The 20475-nt window shown below is 36.5% G+C and overlaps 1 protein-coding gene across 3 annotated transcripts in view; it reads right to left on the reverse strand.

Moving 5' to 3' along the window:
* Positions 1-20475, reverse strand: part of Adgrb3 (adhesion G protein-coupled receptor B3) — a 725876-nt gene that overhangs the window by 137464 nt on the left and 567937 nt on the right. For all 3 annotated transcript variants that reach the window (XM_036167755.1, XM_036167756.1, XM_036167754.1), the window contains exons 17-19: positions 11899-12025; positions 10205-10308; positions 6100-6202 (exon numbers count right to left, since the gene is read on the reverse strand). In XM_036167755.1, the coding sequence (XP_036023648.1) occupies positions 6100-6202; positions 10205-10308; positions 11899-12025 (334 nt within the window). The remainder of the gene's footprint in view (positions 1-6099; positions 6203-10204; positions 10309-11898; positions 12026-20475) is intronic.

A 20475-nucleotide genomic window follows, 5' to 3' on the forward strand; every position in this document is an offset into this window, starting at 1 on the left:
TAAATGTGGGAATACACACTGTATACATGCACATGAGCTGGATCAAGTCTTTTGGACCAATGTTGGGGGGCTTTGCAGTGGAGGAACAGTGCTTTGGGATGAAGTATTGCCTGGAACAAGAAGGCATTGATTGACATTGATGGGCCATACACAGTGTGGTGTTGGAGGTGTGACGAAATAAATCCCAATAAGATAGGAAGAGAACAGAGGGGCCAGGAGAATCATGTTGAAAATCAATGTTTTCTCCAGTTTTGTAAGTTGTAAAACTCTTAAGTAAAATTTATTTCTGAGTTCTAATATACTAATGAAGAAAAAGTAGTGACTACAAACATGATTAAACCATGGCCCATTCCTTTCACATGGACACAATTTGAAAAATAACTTTGGTAGACAATGCACATGGGCATGGATCAGATCTGAATTTTAGTGTTGTCAGCTGAGCTACAGGGCAGACTGGGCTTAATGATGCTAGATGCAGTAATTGTACCTGACAGAGACAGGGATGAGCTGGAGAACTGAGAGTTTAACTGGCATAAGTAGATGACATATCGGCCTTGTATGGGGTGGGCAGAGATATTAGGGATCATTTCCAAAGTTCTGGTATATATGATTGGTTAGAGATTACCCAAAAGGACTCAACACTTAAAAAGTCTCTCACTGTGGAATGAGGATATGATGAAGCTAACAGAGAGTAGGTAACTGGATAAGAGAAAACCTGAGCTCAAAAGAGAACAGAAACAGATGAACATCATCATCAGAACCCATCACTATCACCACTATGACCACAGCAGACACTCAAGGAATGCTTACCAAGCACTGGGCTCTGGGTTCAAAACATCACAGATACTATCTCATGTAGCCTTGATAAGAAGCTAAGGTGTAGACATAAGTAGAAATAGAACATTTAGGATATTTAGGCTATCCTTAAGGCACTCTTAACCACCTGCCTGAGAGAGAGAGAGAGAGAGAGAGAGAGAGAGAGAGAGAGAGAGAGAGAGAGAGAAAGAGAGATCTCCCAGCACAAGATGCAGAAAAATTGCCTATCATCTTCTAACTAGGTCCATCTTTATTAAGTGTCCTATTGAAAACTACAGAATTAAAATACCTCAAGTGGACTGGAGAGATAGATGGCTCAGCTTCTAAAGGCAAGGCTCATGACCAAAAGCACAACATGTTTAGAAAACTCAAATAAACATAAGACATAGAGGGGGACAACCTTGGAGAATATGTGTTTTGTTTTGTTTTTTAAATTCTCTGAGACAAAATCCTCTGTATCTTTTATAGTTTTAAATTAAAAGGCAGCTAATTCTACAATGCAATACTATACATATAAAAACTGATGAGATCAAACTGTCTAAATATTACTGAGAAAGGAGCATGCATACCATGTAGTTTATAAGTTTCCATTTCCCAGCTAATGATGACTTTTGATTGAGTTCTTGTCTTGACTAGCATTTAATCTTTCCCGCATGTATTTGAGTAGTTTTCAAAACTTTAATCTTTTGTGCTGGATAGAATGGCTTAAGTTTATTTTATCATACTTTAGTACTTTCCATATGGGACAATACTAGTTAGTTCAATCTTTTATCAAGTAGGGTTCCAATAATGTACAAGTCATAAGGATCAACTGGCATTGTTTCAGAAGGTCCACACTTCAAAGGAGGCAACTACGTGTCCTTCTCATCTAGCTTTATCTACACATAATTGATATACAACTCACTTCCAAACTCATTGCAAAAGATTGGCTTCAATCAGGATATTAGCATTTGGTTAACTGTTGTACATTAATGGATTCCCTGTGGTGAAAATACAGGCAATTCATTATATATGGATTGACTAATACCATTAGTCACTTCTTCCTTTAGATTTGTTTGTCTAAGAATCCATGGCTGCCCTGGAACTCACTAAATACAATAAGCTGACCTCTAATTCACAGAAATCCCCCTTTTCTCTACCTCCCAAGTGCTGCAGTTAAAAATGTGAGAGCTACCATGTTCTGTTTATTTTTCTCACTTGAATGAATTATATTTAATTTTCCACTGAGACATCCATCCTGGGCCTCTTAGAGAAAGAGCCACAAGTTCATGCACAATCATTCTATACTAGACATTGGATTAGGTACATTTCTGATTGAGTCTTGGTGAATAAAGGCCACAGAATTCTGTTATAGAAGCATGATGTGTCCACTTTCAGAGGATATTCCATACAGGTTATTGTCAAAGCATCAAGACACAAAAGACCTGAGCTCTGCATGAGTCTCCAGAAGTTTTGTTTCTGATTTGTTAATAATGATTTATCTAATAACACTCTGGGTGTGTGATATTGGATTATAACCGAGTAGTGAGGTTGAGAAGCTCTCCCTGAGATATCTCCAAATACACTAGACTTCTTGATTGCTTCTCATTACTTAACCCACCACCACCACCAGAAAGAATTTTGTCCAGCTCTGCTTCCTTCTGTTGAGTTCTATGGAATTTTTGCAATGATAAAGTACATCACAGACTTTTGGAACAGAACAAAAATATATTTGGGGGAATTTTGGTGACCAGGTAAACTATTTTCTGAATTTATCTCTATCTGAAACATTCTTTACTTATTGCAAAGTAACAATCAGCATCAAAAATAATCTACAAAACTACATAATTACACATACTTTCTTTATGGCCCCAACTCATGGCTGGTCAATTTGAGTGAAACATGAATAGCCTGGTTGAGGTTTTTAAATGTATGAAGAGACCAAGGGTCAAAGCTGCTTTATGAGAAAAGCTTCAAATACAATGTAGCAAAGTCATAATTACATTTTACAAGCACATTTTAAGAGGAGAGATAAGATTGTGCATTTGATTCCTTATTTTACTGCCAGCTGGTGAATCTATAGTTTAAATATTGAGTATACTCATCTTTTAAACAGTGGATTATTTGGGCTAGTTTCTACCCCAATTCAAAAGCAAGCGGAGAGCACAGCATGATTATCAGGTCAATTATGTTTCAGCAGAGAGTCGGCAGAGAATACACTTCAACACTTCAGCATGATTCTGGACAGCAGCAGCAAATGTCGGTTTTCACACAAAGTAGACAAGACAGTAGTACCAAATAATTTGCTCATCAAGAATCTTTCTCATATGTTTCTATTTTTCAAGTGGGGACTATTAAAGCACTAGTCAAAACTTGTCAGAAAGTCAAACACAGGAATCAGACCAATTACAAATTGTCTATAGTAGCTAAGAAGGCTTACATACAACCCCAAATCCAAACAAAACACAATTGGCCACTAATCAAAATTTTTAATTTTTAAATTTTACTTCCTTTGAGTTTATATAGATTATATTTATATGAATAATATGCATTTTCACTTTGTTGTATGAAAACAATGTCACATATCAAAACACATGTAAAATCAAATATGTCCAATTTAGTTAGTCTCAAAACACGTATCAGATCTATAATTGCTCCCCCTAGGAAGTCTGATATTGTTGAGAATGACTTGGAATAAATTTTATTTTTTCCATTTTATCCCCTTTTAGTTCTAATATTAATAGTCCTGAGCTTGTAAGAACATCAATGCAGAAACAATAACACAAAATTAATGTAGAATAAGAGAAAAACCACATAATCACCACCACCTACTATCCACTCCTCCCACAAGCATCAATAAACTAGCAGCAAAAATTAGCATAGTCAATCTGGAACAAGCCCACTATGGTTCAAACACCACATGAAATCTATTCTGTAGTTGGTTTCCTGGGGAGAAACCATGCCATATAAAACTTTTCTCTAGTTTTCAATAAGTGCACACCAGCCATTTCTCACAATCAGAAATGAAAAGGAAAACGAGGCTTGTCTTATCTTGCCTCTAACATTCAAAATATTTGAAAACATCAAAAAAAGACACTATTTTTAAAATGAGGACACCAAAACCTTGCATAGGCCAAAATGGACACATAAGGAGATTTTGTTTGTTTTTGAACATTCTAGTTTCTGGATATTGCTAACATTTGGATATACACAATCACAATATGGTTGTCATTAGCCATGTGTCATCACTGAACAATTGAAATCTAGCTAGTAAAAATGAGAGGCAATATAAGTATACCACATACACCAGATTATGAAGCCTTGAGGTGATAAAATATTCCATTAATAATTTTATATTAATTACATGTTTAAATAGTAATATTATAGGTATAGTGAGTTAGATATAATATATCTAAATGATTTCAATTGTTCATTTTCACTTGTTTTAAATGTCGTCATTAAAAAATGTAAGCTATAGATATGGTTTGTATTGTATTCCTATAGGTCAGGCATGATGTAGGCCATAACCTTAATACAGTAATAACCAATATAGGAAGTTCTATTTATTAGTTGCACTTGTAGTTTCATGTTACATCACATGAAATGAAATGGCTTCAAAAGCATATTCCATACTGAGCATCACTGTTTCCCCATAGTCCAGTGAGAGGCAGAACCCTAGAATTTAGGGTGTAAAAAGTGATGCGAAGTAAGCATTTTATATGGGAATCTACAAAGAGGGCTCATACAGATTCTAGCTTGATTTGTTTTTCCTGGTTCCTGGACTCAGTTTACAATTCTTGCTTTAGGAAAAGGCACTTCTTTTGCATGGGAAGTTCAAAGACAGCCAGCTAAGGAACTGAGACAAGGGAATAAGTGAGCAAAGAGGATCTGAAGCCCAGCACACAGGGAGGATCCAGAGGGATGGCATGGTAACCGAGCATTCACATCCTCCTCTTTCCTTCTCCTGAACTTCTTCCAACTCATCTGAGACTCGTGTTGAACCTCATCTTTCCATCTCAGGTACTTTCATGCATTCTTTCTTCCTCCCAATGCTCACTGGTCTCTTGCTCACCTCTGGTCCTCTAGTCTGGCTCTCGGTTTCCAATTCTGCTATCTACTTCTTTTAAAATTTTACATTACTTGTTCCTAACATGGCCATGTACCAGATTTTAATAAATTTCCTATTTTTTTGTCTCTTTATGAAGAAAAAGAAACAATAAATAAGGTATTAAAAATACCCAAGGACACAAAATTAGTTTTTACTTTTATAGGCTGTCTAAAGGGCTGTTGTTTTAGTTTGTCTTAATGGTTAGTGGCTTTACCCTTGTGTCTTCCTGGCTGGAGCAATGTGGTTCAAAGAAGATATATCTCCAAGGCCCTATCCAGACCTACAATAGATTCTTTGGGTGGGAATTATGAACCTTAGGGTTGTAAACTGGCAGGATAACCAGACTACCCATACTCTTCATACATGTGCTATGAATATCTATTGAATAAACTTCTAAAAAGTGAGTTTTTAACTTTAACTATTGGCTTTGGTGTTTGAAATAAGAATTTTTCTTAATTGCTTCTAAAATATTTAGTCCCAAGTAAATTATTTTGAGGCTGGGTTTGGTTTCCTGAAATAGTATAGAATAGTTCAGTAAAGATAGTCATTTATTAAATAAAATAAGGACAATCAGCCAATATATATTGGTCAATTCCTAAAAATAGGATATATAGTTCCACACTCTGACAAAAAGTGGTTATATGCTTAAATAACTACAATGTTGCTTAAGTATCAAAATGCTTTCAGTAAAGAAAAATTTCTAAAGGGCTAAACCTATTTGTAGATTCTGTGATTATTGTGCATATATTATTTTAGAGATAGATTTTCAATGATATTATGATTATAATTCATTGATACAGTCATTTTAGCAGTTGGTATGTTAATAAATTAGACCTAAACACAGACATTATGTCAAATTCCATTTGAATGCTACACAATTGGGACAATAAATAAAAAAATATTGGTTGTTGGTGTCTCATGGCTTTGAAGACATACAGCTTTGATGTAATGTCTTCTGAGTATTATATTATATATCTGAGTATTCTGAGCATTATACAGTCAATAGCACTAAAGAACTGTTAGGCAACAGAAGATTCTTTGTGGACTGTAATAGGCTGTACATTTATTTAGAAACAAAAGGAGTAACTAAAATCATATATTTCAATAGTTGTTTAGAATAAAAACTTGGACAAACCAGTGACCAACTATATGCAAAATAAGCACACAAATAGAACTGGAGTCGTTAGCAGTCATACCTTATTGTGTGTCTGGGTCTGTCCAACCAGTATGAGAATATTGGATGAGATGATAGATAGGCAGAAGTTAATTAGAATTATGGACCTCTCAGAGCGGATGTACCTAGTCAGAGAGAGAAAGAAACATGACAAATTTCATATTGTGTAATTGGTGGAATTAACTAGAAGAAGTTTTGACTCTAGATTTCATATAAAGATGTGGAAAACCATTTTTCATATATATTTTCTTGGGTACCGAATTTCAGCGTACATGGTATATGCAAGAAAACTTTAGACTTATTTTTTTTTCTGTAGTATGTCATAGTTGACTGACAGAACCGAAATTGTACAATTGAAAAATGTAGTATTTTGTCCTAGCCGTATAAAATTTCTTGGAATTACATCAATTATTATAATCACCTTCTTACATAAGTATGTATATGTATATATACATTTATAATATCTGTATCAACCAATAGAAACACTGAGGCCCAACAGTAAAGCCCTACCCAGATTTTGAAGCAATTCTCCTATATGCTAGAAAGATGCACTACTTTTTGTGACACCACAAACATCAGTAAATACTCAAGCATTTTCATATAGCTAGGCTGTTCCTTATATCCTTGATTATCTCTTTCAAAGAAAAAAATAGCAAAAGTCTGTATGTATAAAAATGAATGCACTCCTCAAATGATCATTCACTATTATAATGGACCATTCTAGATGACTGCCATATTTTACTCTTAGGATGAAAACTGTATATATAACATGCTATATGATTTTAAAATACACTAAGAATGTAAGAAACAGCAAAAACTGTTCAGAATCAAATGTTCTACCAGCTGTTTATCCTGGAAGGTTAGCAGCTATTTTGCTTGACTGTACCCAGTAGTAATCACTATGTAACAATACTATAAGAGAGCCTTGTACATGGTGTATGTCTCAGTCTGCTCTATTTGTATTATAACATGGATTTCCATACCATAGCAGGCACAGAATTTTCTGTGCAGTGCTAGATGGAGGAATCAAAGATCTAGATGTACCTTTTCAAAGATAGAATCTCACCAAGTTCTTTCTTTCCCCACTTTATCTTTAAAGAGTATGTAGGCAGCAACCACATACTCCAGAAATGAAAGGAAATTAAAGACAACAGTAACGTCAAAACACAAAAACTAGGTTTCATAATGTAAAAGAATTTTTCTTCACAAGATAACCCAAATTGAAGTAAGTGACGTTGACACATAGAAAAAATGGGCTTCAAGGGTTGTTGGCCATCACTCCTGCATTCTGAATATCTAAACATATGATAAAGCACACACAAGGGTGCTCAAGGTAGCAACAAATATTACATTGTTATTTTTCTTGTGGATGAAAGCTATAAATCTTTTTTTGTGTTAATGGAGTCCATGATAATACAAACACACATCTTGACACTATCAAAAGGATTTCAGTGACATTTTGTGTTTATAAATAGAAAAAAAAAACAAAAAAACCAGGCAGAGTAATAAAAGGCCAATTGGCTGCCCCGAACACTATCGAGATGTTTCCTTTTCTCAACAATACTGAGTCATATTGTTGCCTTAAGTTCTCCTAAGAAATGTCACTACTTTTAGCATTGTTGTATGACATTTTATATTTTAAAGAAAGTTTGTGAACTTTTTATGTCAATAAGTTGACTGGGATGACATACTGGATTGCTTTTTGACTTAACAGTTTATCAAGCTAATTGTGTGGCTAGATGGAGAAAAATCCACTTAATTTATTATTATTATTATTATTATTATTATTATTATCATTATCATTATTATTATCATTGTCAACATTATCATGATTAACAATAGTGTTAATAGCAAAGAAAGTGAGTATCTCTGAGAATTGAAACTATGAGTATCACAAATGCAAGGCAGGCATTGGCTCTGAGACACATCTCCATCCCTGTCACTTGTGAAGGGACATCCGTAGTGAACTACATGGAGCATCTACAAATTTCAAAATAGCATATTATCTATATATCTCACATGCTACTACATTTTAGAAATCACTAGAAAAGTTTTAACCCTACATATTTTTATTAGAGGAAAAAGCAGGAAGATTCCCAAAACTCTTAGAACTGAACCAACATGTTTTAGGGTATATGTACTTGGTGTTTATGAAGCACTTTGAATGAATCACACTACAAGATCCATTTAGAAATTCATGAGTCTTAACACTTCTTTCAAGTTGTAATTATTATTTCAATTCTCCTATGGATAGAGGATGACCATTTAATTCTTAGGAATACATATTTGTGCCATTTCTTGATACTCTTTTCTGTAACTTTCAACTTCAGGATAGGTTTTGATAGACTCTTCAATGATTTTCAGAAATTCCTAGAATTTCTGTTGTAGTAAGTGACTGTCCTGCCGTTTCTGAATTTAAGAACACTTCAAGTGGATCAACAAATGTATCATATACTGATATTGGCTATTTGTGTGTGTGTGTGTGTGTGTGTGTGTGTGTGTGTGTGTGTGTGTAGAGAAAGGGAAGGGAGGGGTGTAACAGAAGCAGGAATTGACACATGAGCAGAAACTGTTGAAAATGGAATACAAAGATTCCAATGGGATAAGAATTACAAAATTTTCAGGATTACCTAGTATCTTAGCCAATTGCTTTATTTGTAAAAAAAGACCTTGTCATTAAGTCAATTTGGGAAGTTGGATTCTTCCAAGCCTGTCAGTTTGTTTTTTCAGGACAACCGCCTGATGGAGTCTTGGATATACAGTTCTGCTATCAACAGTGTCAACCCCCCAGTAGGCAGTTTCCAGGTTCCTCTTCTGCCACTCCTCCAATGTTTCCCTCTGTACCAACTATCACGGTGATGAAGACCTTCTGTTATGTACCTGGGCCAAAATGTATACATACTTTCTTCTCTCACAAAGCATGAATATCCCTAATATCTTTGACAATTTAAATATATTTTATAATTAATTCTTCCTTCCAAAAGAGTGAAAGCCATAATGGACAGTAATGTTTTATTTAAATGTCAATATTAATCTAAATAAGTATCTCTTATTAAACAGTAATTGATTTTTATTTTTTAGGTGATTGTATAAAGCCCTAGGTAAACATAAAAGTCTTTGAGGTAGGCACATCAACTTTTGCAATTTTAAATATATCAAATATTCAGGAAACAATAGGTGATTATCTGCATACTCATGTAATATGCATTTTAGACCACCGTAAAAATGACAATGGGGGGGTTAGGGACTTAGCTCAGTGGTACAACCATTGCCTAGCAAGCACAAGGCCCTGGGTTCGGTCCTCAGCTCCAGAAAAAAAATGACAATGGTTAAAAGGCTTTTAATTGCTAAAATTATAAAATCCATTTTAAAATTTGGTCACATGTTACATATACATTGTCAATACATGAGTAGCCATACCAAACCTCACAGACCCAATTCTTACTAGTATCCTAAATTATTACCTAGAAATTACTCAGAAAAAAATATTAAATTTCTACCGATTTTAAGTAGATGCAATTTAAAATATGAGAGAACAAAATTTCCCAACATTTCCGTTTCGTAGTTTTATGATATTCTTTTATCAAACTTGTCAAAATTTGACTCACAACAAACACTCATGTACATGACCTTTTGTAGAGAACATTGGAATTTTGTTAATGCTTTTAACATCAGAGAAGGTTTCACTCATTGTGCAGGACATACTGACAGCATGTTTGTCACTTGAGAACTGGATATCCTCTTCCTGTAGAAAGAACTTTGACTGTACCAATTAAGTTCTGAGGTTCCACAGCAACTGACATACACAATGCATCCCAGAGAAGGAACTTGTGACATGAGAACGTTGTGCTTACATGTGAAGAAAGTGTTGAAACACACATTAATGTGAGCTAGAAGAAAGGTATGCCTGTGTGTTTTGTTTATTTCTATTTACCACAGACAAATAAAGGGAAGAAAGTTAGATAAATACAGTTGCTGTGTGTTCCAGTTCTGTTACAGAAGTTCCAATACTGTGAAAAAGTGCTGCTTTCAATATGTGAGGAACAGTGGACATGTGTTGTTGCATTAATTGTTTTCACACACAGACACCGAGGTCTCCATCTCAAGTGCACTCGTTAATTACATACCTCCATAGGGCTGCATAGACAACTGCTAGGGTGATCAAGGCAAGGCAGGAGAGGCCGCTGCCTACTATTAGAGTTACTGAAGGGGTCCCAGAAGATTCCATGACCTGTAAGTTATGGGGAAAAAGGAAAATAAAGAGAAATTTTACATGAATAAAAATAAATTCTAGACTCAAGAGAAACTAAGCTATCACTCAAGAATAGCATAAATAGTTGTTATAGTTACCAGATAATTAACCACAGAACACTCAGTTCACATATTCTCAAGCTCTAAAAGACCTAATTCTAGCTTCCCTTTCTCTTACATGGTGAAGTCATAAGGTCTTCAGAGTTTAAAATGTTTGGTTATAGCCCATTACTTACTTAAAGTTTTCTAAAGTACCCCAAACTACAACTTAATCATCATTCATAGGTGAAAATTTTCTTTGAGTGAAATCTGAAGCAGCAAGTTTTTTCCCCCTCAGCTAAGTTCAGTTTAGTCATCTTACCATTGGACTCTTGGTAAGATTTATCCCGCGACTCTCATTTATAAATCATTATGTTATGGTACACAGTGGCTGAAAAAATGGAAACTTTCAGACTTTTGACAACTTTGTTTCGAGTCAAGCAATCTCACATTAAATTTTACTTGCTTGGCTTCCAAGTATACAGAAGAAAATGGGGTGCTATACTTAAGACCTTAAAATACATTTTTTCTTATGAACAAAGTATGTGGAGATAATTTGCATAGCGCCAGTACCAGTCCCTAAAGCCATGACCTTGAAAAATAAGCTTATATCTTTTAAAATCTTTTATATAAATAGTACAAACACCCACTGATCCAAATGGCTTCTTTTCTTAGACAGTAGCATGACCATACCTAGTGAAATCAGCTGTTTTTCATAAATTTTTATATTAGAACTTTGAAGCAATTCACTAAGTATGCCACAAATCTGTATCAAATTATTAGTTATATGCATCATTAAAACAAGTAAAAGGAGTGATTCTTTTTAGGCCAAATTTAGGCAGAAAGTCATATTTTATCAGGATACTTATTTGTTATTATTTCTATTTTCTGTAAAATTTCCTCAAAATATATTTGGTGAGAACATCCTTTTTTCTTTTGGACTGTTCTGTACAGCTCTCTCTTTCAGAAACTATTTCTTTTTTTCTTTTTCTTTTTGCAATAATCTACATGCTTTTAAGGAATGCTTTTACAGTTCCAAACAACCATGTCTCCATGAAAACTTAATTTGATTTAAAAATACACATGTATCCAAGGACACCCTCAGAAAACCTGTACTGAAAATATCCAATGCAGATATGCAATGTGTTCAGCTCTAGTGTCTGGGGTCTTTTTTCTGTCTTAACAGCACTGTCACAAATTCCCCCAGAACAGCTTTCCTGCTTTAAAATAAACGTTGAGTTGGCAATTATTTTTATTTGAAAGTTTGCAGAATATTAGTGATATCAGAGTACATCTTCAACACTATACTGCAAAAATAGCAAGTTATAAGACATAAAATTGAGTGGAATTTAGTTATCGCACACCAACTAGAATTCATTTCACCAAGCTACTGTAGCTGAGGAGAAGAACCCGATTTTTGCCACCCTGCAACCTTTTCTATTTCCCCCTTTGAAATGCAGTTCCCTGGAGAAATACTCGCCACAATGTCCCTGCCTTTGCATTAAAGCCGTGTTTTCCCTTTGTTACTTACTATTTCTCTAGGTTGCTGAGCCAAAATGGCGAAGGTAGAGAGCCGATCACATAAGCATTTCGTATGGGATGCATCGGTAAGCACAGTTTTACATCCCTGGGTGGACCACGTTCCCAAAGACTCGTTCCTGCAAAGGGGGTGGAGGGGAGATCGGGATAAATACGCCTGACAGCCAAGTCCGTAAAGAAGAAAATGCAGTTTAATTGAGAGAATCGCCTACTGTAATTCCCGTACAGGAAAAAAAAATCTACTTGTTGTTGAACAGGACGTAATTTAGATGCATCTCCAGTAATGCAAGGCGAGAGTGGGGAAAAAGCAAGCAGGCGGTGGTGAGGCGTGCAGGGAGCTGTCCAGCGCCGGAGGTGCTGAAATCAGGACTAGCTCCGTCCAGCCCTCTGCGAGGAACGGCGGCAGCGGCGGCACCAGCAGCCGCCGAACGTTGGCAGCCACTTGCTATGTTCATCGGATCGTTTCAAACACTCAGAGTGTAAAGAGGCTTTTCATATTTTCCTACCAGCTCTGATTCCAGGCCCGTGGTTTGGATGGACCGTGAATGCTGCCTTTTTTAAAAAAAAAAATGCGGATTTCTCCGAAAAGCCTGCCTAAAAGGTTACATAGCTGGGGTTGGGTGATAGGATCTTCTCCGCTGCTGGAAAGGGATTTTTCTTCCCTTTAGAATTAGCTGCTGTGAAAATTTCACCCTGGAAACGGGAAGAGGCATCAGCTGGTTCCGACTCTCGCTGCCTTTGCCTGGTATCCAGGGGAGGGGTGGGTTTCACATGTAAGCTTCCCACTCCACACTTCACTTAGTCCAATTGCTTCTCTAAAGCCCTTAATATTTCTTCCCCTCAAGACTCTTTGTCCAGGCGCAGAAACATTGCGCTAATCCCAAGTCCACGGAATATTTAGAATAAACCCACCCCAAAGTCCAGCAGGATGGGGGAGGGGTCTGGTTCAATTTTTTTTTTTTCCTTTGGTGTAGCCATTTAAAATGCTCAAGCATATGGTTTCTTTCCCACCCCAGCAGAACAATAAAAATGGTATCAACCTACGTCTTGTTAGTAGAGCTGGTGGCGATGGGGGGAGAGCCCTGTCACCCCCTGCTGAACTACTCTATAGAAAGAGAGGAAATCGGGGAGCTGCAAGGCTCAACCAATCAACTTTATTATCATTACACGTGCTCGGGATAGAATGCACCAATTGTCACCGCCCCTCCCCCAGGCATGGAAACTCTCCAGCTAGGAAACCTGTATGTATGAGTGTATTTAAATTTTAAGCCAAGTTACTATATATGTTAAAAATGACTCTGAAACTTGAAGGAAAAACAAAACAAAACAAAACAAACCCATGGTTTGGTGTTAGTTTCTATGTACTTGGGGTTTTGCCTTTTACAGTTCTAATGCCTGAGGCCACTGGGTTAAATGCTCATCCAGTGTGTTTGAGATCAGTGAAGGTTTCTCTCTGTCACTTAGATGTCTAACTTAAGCTACAGAGTACAGTTTGCACTGTCCCATTTTGGTGTGTATATACTGTGCCTTTTTAATATTCATGGGTTGAGATAAAAAAGGAACACACTATATTTGAGAACCATTAGGTAAAATTATGACCAATTTTAATGAAAAATCTCAATGTCTTAGCCACGTCCAAATTTTGTAAGTCTTCCATGAGATCACTCAACCATGCCAAATTATATTTTAAAACTAAAGCTAGCTTCACTTCTAGTATAACTAACTGTTTCAAACGATAATTCTACCTAATCATAGGCATGTAGCAAACAACTTATTTCATTAGCTATATGTCTCTTATCTTGTGTGTGTGTGTGTGTGTGTGTGTGTGTGTGTGTGTGTGTGTGTGTTGTGTGTAACCAACAATCAAATGAAAAACATTTATCTCAGCTGGTCAAAGTTCAAAGGAAGGTTTACTTTAGTGCAGTAACTGTCCTCTCAAGATGGAGTCTATGACTTATGACTTCCACACTATAAATTTATGTCCAATAAATGAATCCAATATCTTAACAAGGAAAAGAACTTTACTGGAAATAAGGCCTCAAAGGAGACAACGTTATATATGTATATACATGTAATGAGAGTTCATTGCTCAAGATATTAGCATCATTATACTCTGTCAGATGTAAAGTGTGGACTCAATATAGTGTTAGACTCTGAAGATCATGTAAATTTTACAAGACATCTTTAGAAAAGTGGGTCCATTTGCTTTTCTCTGTACAGTGATTGCATGACTGACCTCCCCGAGCCCCAGGCAAAATTGAGAGGTAACTAACTCTGGTTTCTAAGTGACAATCCTTCACTCTTCCCTGTGCTCCTTCTCAACATGCTCCATGTCTTTTTCATGTGGATCCTCTCATGCCTACATCACCTTTGACCTTTCTCCAAAATAGCACCCCTGTAATGACTTTATCTTATGTACAATAATGTATGAATTACTAAATATGGGTTATCATGCTTTTCCTTATTTAAAAGAAAAATGCAAAACACAATGTGCTAAATCTGGTATGAAGACACCAGAATTTGGAAAAAGTGGTAGGAGAGGTGATCTGAAAGGTGAGAGAGGAGCTGTCAAGTTTTACATCTGGTTACTATTAAAAGTTGAGTCATAAAAGAGTGAGGTCATTCTGATGCTAAAATATGTGTCATTTCCTACAACACCTTGCAACTTTATGACTGAAAACCACTTTTGTGAGGGGCAGGCTCCCACCCAGTTCATGCTGGCTTCAAGATCCCTGTGTAGCTGAGGATGACTGTGAACTTCAGATACACCTGCCTCTACTTCCTGGGATTACAGGCATGTGCCACCATGCTGTTCCTATAGTACTGGTGATTCAACTCAGAGCTTTGTGCATACTGTATAAACACTAGTAACTAAGCTACATCTCTAACCCCATAAACACTTTAGTTGGTTTTCAATTACTAGTGTATCTCTAACTGTTATTATAAACACTCTGGTATGTATTGCCTGTATTTTCAAACTTTCCAAGGCTTACTCTCACTGCAGAACACTCTTTGAAAGCATGGTACACATGTCTGATTGATTTCAAGGTTATATTGTAGAGCTAAGTGGTAAGTGGCTAAGCTAATGTGAAACAAAACAGCTGTCCTGTGCTGCATAGGACACGGTTTTTCAAACATGTTCACTGTTCTGGCCACCCCGCTATTATTCCTGTGTCATAATTTGCCTGCTACAATAAAAGGTGTAACTGTGATTTTTATTTTAAATTTATGAAGCTTAGGTTGTCATTTACAAGGGAAACATCAGGTACAGTGAAATATGTGTGAAATGTAAAGATAGAATGTGAATAACAGACCAATGCAAAGATGCTAAGATGATGCTGGCAACTGTATTATACTGAAAACCATACATTTCTTTTTCATAATGTCTTTCTGTACATCATGCAATTTTTTCAAATAGTCTTTAAACATAACTATACTTGCAGAAATTGCACACAACCAGTGGATTCTTTGTTGGCTACACCTACATTCATCAGTGTAAGCTATTAGCTGTCACCTGCACATGTCTTTCTTCCTATTATTAGGCTGGCTGAAAGAAGGAGAACATTTTCCTGCCCCAAGGATTTAAAAGTGAACTGAAAATGCAACAGAATGTAAGAATAAGGACTCTAATTGTGTTTTCTTTATAACAATATTTATTTTAAGTCTTTATCCAATTTTTGAAGCATCTCCCTGGATGATTTTTGGATCTCAGTACTGGTGGTAATTTTAAAATTTTTTTCTTTAAAAAAATAGCATTTGCATATATCCTCTATTGCTTAAAATTACATAAAAACTAAATTGAAGGGGCAATTATCTGTTGATTGTTATAAAATCTGTTTAGTTTTTTAAAAAAAAAAACTAGCAAAATTTGTGGTGATACATTTCAAAACTGTTTCGGGATATTGTGGATTTAATCTTATGAAAATCAGTACAAATAGATATTCCACTCTATTTTTCTACAAATCAGCCATCCTTTTTCACGTACCTCAGGATACTGTTTTTAATATGAGTTAAAATTTAGGAAGTTTACTACCACATAGTATATTGAGCCCACTTACTTAAAAATCGAAAGTTACGACAGTAACTTTTAATATACAGTATCTGATTACACTTCCTTCTCAGGAAGAGTTATGCCTTCTTTACCCAGTATCACAGTAGAAAAAAGAGGCTTCAAGCAGATGAGCACTAGCAATGAGTAGCTTACTCCCAACAGTACATCTTCTGAAGGAACCTACTTTCTAAGAGTTTGTTTCTAAGACTTAAGTGATTGACATTATTTATTTAAAGCACACAAATAATGATATGTAAATGGTTCTTATGATAACTTGCTTATAATTTAGAGTTCAAATGAGAAACTGACCTTAATTCTGAATAGAATGTCTTTGACTATAGTCTCTGCATTTTGAGACCCTGTAAATTCTGAGAGTTTGCTATCTGTAGCAATTGATACTATTGTCAAAACAGGACGAATCATAAAATCAGAGAGTTTTGCTGTTTTCTAAGTGACCATTTAGCACATCAGTTTTCAACCCTTGTTGTTCATTAAAATCACACAGAAGGCTTCAAAAGGTGGCAGTGGGTGAGTCTTGAGCATGATTATTCAGCCCCACTGGTCTATCCTGAACACTTAGTTTTATGGATAAGGAAAATGAAGCAGTAAACTTAGGACACTTATTTTAAATAAGAGTAAAAAAGCCAGGCTTGGTCTCTAATTCCCAGGCTAGGGATTTTTTTAATGTGTTTACATTTTTATTGTTATTGTTTTAAAATATGTGTAGGTGTGTGTGTGTGTGTTTCCATGTGAGTATTTGCACATGAATGCAGGTGCCCACAAAAGCCAAATACAATCTTCACCTTGGCAAAAATAGCCATCTGGGCAAGAAACTGTTCTTGCCTGGACTGCTTGATCACCTGGACATGCAGGACCCATAGAAAGGTGACCACTGAACTTTGCTTTCAAAATGGTCCTTCAGGTTCCTGCTTCACAGAGGAAACTGCCAGACATTCTACAGGACACTGAGAGAAGTGACTGAGAGACTCTGGCCCTGTGGGCTGAAGACAGATGCCCCAACTTTACAAAGGAACATTAGGTGACTGTCCAGGCTGCCAGCTGTCTCTGTCTACCCTGCAAGACTCCCGAAAAATGCTCGCATCCTTCTCCTGGTTCTCAGGTAATATTATATCCTTCTGAGGTCTTTGATGTGGTTGAAGACTAGATAGTTATAATTTCCTCAATTATGATAAAAGATAAGTTAGATATAAAACCTTAGACTCACAAATATAAGATAGATAGGATATCTTCTTTAATATTGTAACTATAATTCTTGTTTGATAATTGTTTTGTTATATGTAATTGTACTATGTAAAAGTTAAAACTTTCCTTAAAAAAAAGAAAAGAAAAGGGGAAGTGCTGTGGATATCGCTCTGTGTAAATAAAGTTCTGATTGGCCAGTGGCCAGGCAGGAAGTATAGGTGGGACAAGAGAGTAGAGAATTCTGGGAAGTAGAAGACTGGAGGGAGACACCGCCAGCTGCCGCCATGAGAAGCAACATGTAAAGACACTGGTAAGCCACAAGCCATGTGGCAAAGTATAGATAAGCAAAAATGGGTTAATTTAAGATAGAAAAAGTAGATAACAAGAAGCCTGCCACAGCCATACAGTTTGTAAACAATGTAAGTTTCTGTGTGCTTTCTTGGTTGGGTCTGAGAGACTGTGGGACTGGCGGGTAAGTGAGATTTGTCCTGACTGGGCCAGGCAGGAAAACTCTAACTACATACATATATATTTTATATATAAAGATTATATACATCTTGTTTGAATCCCTGATTTGCTGCTTTACACTTAGTAGAGACTTACTAAAAAAAAAATGTTCCATTAACTTAATGATATTTTTGGGTAGTTTAGGGAAGCTTTTTCCTGCAGATACACTGTCTTAGCTCTAATCTACTTGCTGTCTTCAGAACCAAGCAGACATAGAATCTGTGGAGTACCAATGACCATTAATAGACTCATCTATTTGCCTCTGGCTTCAGTCATCATTTAGTGATAATCTCTGAAAGATTCAACATCTCTTTGGTAATTATGTTCATTTCAATCAAGAGGCCCACGTCAATACATGTTTACTGAATGACTTTCAAATGCTTGATGAGGGAGAAGACACATAAAAATAAATACATGTAATTGTTTAAAGAAAACTGAAAGCCTGTGAAGGATGACAACCAGCAATCTGAGAATATGTTTCTGCATTATTAAGTGAACAAAGTATTGCAGAAAATGCTATCAGGTTTGCCCTCAACATCTAAATCACCAGCATCTCTTGCTTGACTCAATCTGCTGCCTAGTGTATTGTTTCCATTTTTGCCTCCTCTCTGAAGTCCAACCCAAGCAGAGGGGCCAGAAATATTCTAGTGTCAAACTAGATCACTCACTGAAAATTCTGTCAATTACTTCTGTCTTTTTTTATTTTTCATTTCCCACCTCTGGCTCACAGTAAAATACAAAGTCCTTACAATGGTCTGCAACCCCTGTGCTGTTTTGCCCCTGACTGTCTCTCCACTACCATCTCTTAAACACTCATTTTTGCATGTCATTTCCAACTACAATGAGCTCCTTGTTGGCTCATGTTGGCATGCTGTGTTGGCTATTCCCTCAGCTCAGAATGTACTTTTCAGTTGTAAATACACTGTTCCCTAACAGTGGGAAAGTCTCTGCTTCATCTCATCCTATCTGAGTCGTGGTCACTGAATAGACAGTGTGAGATAATAACTCTCCATCCATAGTTGGCTAAAAAAGTTGCCCAGATTCTGTTTAATCCTTGCCATCAAGAGGCTGACTTCATTCCTTCAGCTCTTAAATAGTCACAAATTCTGACACAGTTGTAGTGAAGGACTGTATGACTTCTGAAACCATGCCTTAAGATTGTCTTGAACTGATACTGTGATGGTAAATAGCCAGGCTAGCCTCACTGAAGATGAGAGACTTCTTCCATCTAGCAGGCATATTAGTGAAGCTATATTAAATCATGTATCCACATGATAACCTTTAAGATAGAGCCTTGCAAATTACAACAGATAAGCAGAGCTCAACCCAATATTTGAACCAGAAAATTCTGATGAATAAGAGTTGTTGTAAACAACAATACTCAGTTAGTTTGTTCTGTAACATTGGAAAAGTACTCAGTCTTTTTGAAATTCTCTTTGCTCTTACTTTGAGCTGTGTTGCCCATTGCATACATCATATTTGATTTTCCTTCCTTCTTTCTTTCTTTCTTTCTTTCTTTCTTTCTTTCTTTCTTTCTTTCTTTCTTTCTTTCTCGGTTTCTTTTTCTTTTTTAAGACTCTTTTTTATTCATTTTACATTCCAACCACAGATCCCCCTCACATCACTCCTGCTCCCCCAGCCTTCCCACTATGAACTCTCCATCCCTTCCTCCAAAAGGGTAGGGGCTCACATGGGGAGCTAGCAAAGGCTGGAACATTCAGTTGAGGCAGGATCAAGCCCCTCCCTACTGTACCAAGGCTGAGCAAGGTGTCCACCATAGGTAATGGGCTCTAGAAAGCTCATTCATGCACCAGAGAGATATCTTGATAGAAGGAGAGATATGGGGTTAAGGAGAAACCTAGTGCTAAGGAAATTCCCAGGAATCCACAAAGACAACTCCAGACTAGACTACTAGCCATAGTGGAGAGGATGCCTGAACTGGCCTACCCTGGTAATCAAATTGGTGAATACCTAACTGTCATCACAAAGTCTTCATCCAGGAACTGATGGAAACAAATGCAGATCCACAGCTGAGCACCAGGCCGAGCTCTGGGAGTTGAAGAGAGGGAAGAGGTATTATATAAGCAAGAAGGGTCAAGATCATGATGGAGAAATCTACAGAGTCAACTGAACCAAGCTCCTAGGAACTCAGGAACTTTAGACCAATAGCTGTGGAACCTGCATGGGACCAGACTAGGCCCTCTGCATATAGGAGACAGTTTTGTAGCTTGGTCTGTTTGAGGGGTGCCTGGCAGTGGGATCAGGATCTGGTGTATGAGCTGGCTTTCTGGAGCACATCTGATTTTCATCTGGATACAACTCATACTGAGCTTCACAGACGATGGCATGTATTCACAAATTGAACCCTGCCTCAAGCACTTCAATTGGTATCATTTTTCCAACAGCTTAGATCATTATTAGAATCATCTTTTGCATTAAAGCAATTTTAAGATATAATGCTCTTGCACAGTATCAATTACAGTATAATATAAGGACAACTTTTATATGCACTAGGAAACCAAGAACCTTTGTGTACCTTTACTGAAATGTTGGCTTTATTGTAATGATCGGAACCAGTTCATAATATTTTAAATTGAATGTTTTAAATCCAGCTTTGGTGGACTTCGCTATTAGAATATAAATTTTATATTTATTTCTGTATTCAGATTCCAAAATGGCCATTGACATGCACAGGGCAGCTGCTTAATGGATATTTGTTAAGTGAATATTTAGTACAGATTTTGACTTATGTAGATGGACGTTCTTACATAATATACTTATGTATTAATTAAACAAATATTTGCCCCT

This window comes from Onychomys torridus, chromosome 18 (genome assembly GCF_903995425.1).
Source record: "Onychomys torridus chromosome 18, mOncTor1.1, whole genome shotgun sequence".
Classification (NCBI taxonomy): domain Eukaryota; kingdom Metazoa; phylum Chordata; class Mammalia; order Rodentia; family Cricetidae; genus Onychomys; species Onychomys torridus.